Source organism: Vicia villosa, unplaced genomic scaffold (assembly GCF_029867415.1).
Source record: "Vicia villosa cultivar HV-30 ecotype Madison, WI unplaced genomic scaffold, Vvil1.0 ctg.001617F_1_1, whole genome shotgun sequence".
NCBI lineage: Eukaryota > Viridiplantae > Streptophyta > Magnoliopsida > Fabales > Fabaceae > Vicia > Vicia villosa.
Window position 1 is genome coordinate 406,258 of NW_026705675.1, and position 3,216 is coordinate 409,473.

The 3,216-nt window shown below is 33.7% G+C and overlaps 1 protein-coding gene across 1 annotated transcript; it reads right to left on the reverse strand.

The window, feature by feature from the left end:
* Positions 1–679: 679 nt before the first annotated feature.
* LOC131636041 (uncharacterized) lies at positions 680–2,434 on the reverse strand. The gene is made up of 5 exons (XM_058906687.1): positions 2,248–2,434; positions 2,108–2,141; positions 1,805–2,008; positions 1,366–1,512; positions 680–870 (listed from the first exon to the last, which is right to left on the reverse strand). The coding sequence occupies exons 1-5, from the start codon at positions 2,432–2,434 to the stop codon at positions 855–857; spliced, it is 588 nt and encodes a 195-aa protein (XP_058762670.1). The 3' UTR covers positions 680–854.
* Between the last annotated feature and the right edge of the window lie 782 nt (positions 2,435–3,216).

Here is a 3,216-nt window from a genome sequence, read left to right on the forward strand (position 1 = left end):
ACAGATTATCATCCCTAGAAGTGGTTATAAATCATACTCCATATATGATAATTTTCTTCTGGATAGTAAACAGCAGTCACAATATTACCCCTAAATTTTCGGCCATTTAGAGCATTTTTCGCAGCTAAAGAAGCAGTACAATCAGAGTATTCCAAGAACACCTACACGATAAAACAACATGTTCAAAAAACTTAGTTTGGATTAAGAATAACCTCAAACACAACCTTAAAGATAAACACAACCTTAAAATTCATTTTGGGCTTCACATCCGCATCAATTCCTGCAGAAAATCAAGAAAGCGAAGATTACTAATGATTCAAACACATTGATTAAACACTTTAAGGACACAAACTTTGTACCTTTAACTACTTCATAGGCAATAGTAGGAACATAAACTCCGGCATATAACTCTCCAGCAATGAAGAAAGGATTGGAAAGAAACTCGGGATATAGTTTAAACCACTAGTTTGTCATAAGAAAAAAAACGATGAGAATACAGATTTTCCTATTCAAATAATACATTGAAAATCTCCAGACATTTCTTTAACTAACTTAAGGAGAAAGGCATGCGAATCTAACGCATTCTTTATGTCTTTGGTTACATAATCAGTTTCATTATTAGACTAAGAAAAGCTTACGCGAGCCAGTGATTCCAAATATATAATACTAGAAACCTATAATGCAAAATCAGAATCATAAATAACACAGAAAATCAGAATCACAAAACAACATATATACAAGAACAAATCGTGTTTCCCTTTCAAAATTTGACAAAGTTCAAGAAAATTGATACCTTGGTCCAGCTGTATGGATTGAGATGCAGAGTTGGCAGGCTTCCCTTAGTCTTTGCTGCTTCAAAATTGAAAGGACCTGAAAAAGCATAATCAAATGCATTATTTAGTGTTTGAACTACCTAATAAATCTAAAATGACATAAAATGACGTCTGCTGCACTGGTGCAATCAACTTCTTTTTATAGGTCTCTCAATTCATTCTAAGAAGCATATTTTTGTACATGTTCAGCTTGTGGGAAGTACTCATTTATTGTTACAACAACAACAACATTTATTGTTAAATCCAACAAAATAGCTCTAATGCAAAAAATTAGAGAGAACTTCTAACAAGTTTCCATTTCCTTTAATCATGAAAAAAAGAAGGTAGCAATCTTCATTTAAGCAATACTTTATGGAAATAAAGAAGGGTGCTAAAAAGAAAAACTGTATAGTATGAATAGCCAATTCCCAAACAAAACTATAAAACATGTGACTCAATGAATGTCTCTAGCGAGGGATTGTAAGAAGAGGCTTATAATGTACATTCAGCAAAAAATATTGAAATGAATTAAACATGGAATTTGAAAATGTACCTCTTTCTAATTTCAGATGAAATGAACTCTTCTTCCTGTTGCACTTCTCTCAACTTTTGGAGCATTACCTGTGTATCTGGAATTTTTGAATATAGAGATTCCTCAAGAGTTCTCTTTCTTTGTTCCAAGGGTCTTCTTATAGCATCCCTGTGACACATTAAAATCCAGCAAAGATAACAATATTTTCAAGTTCATTCTCTTATAGGAAAAGAAAGATAATAATCATGTGCTCATGATACATCAGTCTTGTCTTACAAATATATGTATGCATTTATGTGTGAACGTGCATGTATATGTAAATTTATTCTTTATTGGAAAGGGAAAAGTTAAACACTGAATAATTCTATGGTGTGCCTATGTTGATCCATAAACTTATAATAAACATCTATATTATTATATATAGTAATTTGTGGTAAATGATTCAGACACTTTGACCTACCATTCTGATTCCAAAGTCGAAAGGTAATCTCTTTTAGCTTCTACTTGTTTAGTCAACTTGTCAAGGTAGAATTCAATAGACTGTTGATTATCAAATGCCATTTCAGGTGCTGCTTTCATCAGTTCCAATTCTTGTTCAAGATATTCCACTTCTGAAGTCCTTACAGTTACTTCATCAACGATTTCTTTCTCCTGAATTTGATATCTATCAGTTTCAATTCAAGTTTTCACGTGCAGTATTTGCAAGACAAAATCAGAATCTTTTTAAACATCCATCTAGTTTTCTCTGTTCTACACATTTTACATGTTTGAAGATATTGAGTGTAAAAAGGAAAGAGCTGAATATAAGCATAATTTTTTGACTAGGTATCAACTTAAGAACATAATATCACAAGAGCTTTCATGAAAGGTACCTTTTGTTTTGAGACTAGCAAATGTCCATACCAATAGGAGCATAATTTTCTTCATTTCCAAATGACCCAATTCTTGCATCAACCTCTTCTACGGCAAATTTGTTTTCATTTAGTACAGAGTTTAACTCATCATTGACAGAGTTGGATCCATCTATGCTGGCCTGAGAGATAGAAGTGTCATCTCTGGTACTTCCTGTTCCGGGAGTTAGAGTCTCCATTTTGAAATCATTTAGTTTGCATTAAATTATAGAAAACAATTAGAAAATGATTCCTGTCAACAATGTTCCCTTAACAGCCTGTCAACAAAAAATCACAAATGATTCCTGGTGAAACTTGGGAAATTGAATACATGTGATTAATAAACCGGGCTGCATTTCCAGATGATGTTGCATATAAGAAATAATGCACTATCAAAACCAAATCCAAAAACCCCAAAAATAGTACTGAAAAAACATCTCAAAAACACACTCTTTAATCGATCTAACGAGTCTCACATTAGGATTTGTTTTCAGTTCAACATTACTACTGAAACAGAAAGTGTGAAGAACGGAAAATGATTAGGGTTTGAGAAGACAAACCTGTTCAGATTCGTGGTGGTGGTGGTGGTTGCTTTGACGGCAGCGTGAGATGAGAGAGATCCCAAGCGCGGTTAAGGATTTGTATCGCAGCTGTGAGAGATTCATGGTGGATTTGTATTGAGAAGAGGGATCTTAGTGAAGCAGAGATATCTTTGACAGCGGCGTGAGGTGAGAGAGAGATTTGTGGTTAGAGATTTGAAGCAACACACGTGAAGTTGAAATGAGAAGAGACAAAGATTGATTTTAGGGTTTGATTCGTTGGAGGAGGTGAAGATGAATTTAGGGTTTGGAACAAGAAGATGATTCGGTGGAGGAGGTGAAGATGAATTTAGGGTTCGGAGGAGGTGGAGCAACACACGTGAAGTTGTATATAGTGTATTTACCTTTTCAATTTTTTTTTACTTTTTTAATCTTAAAAAAAT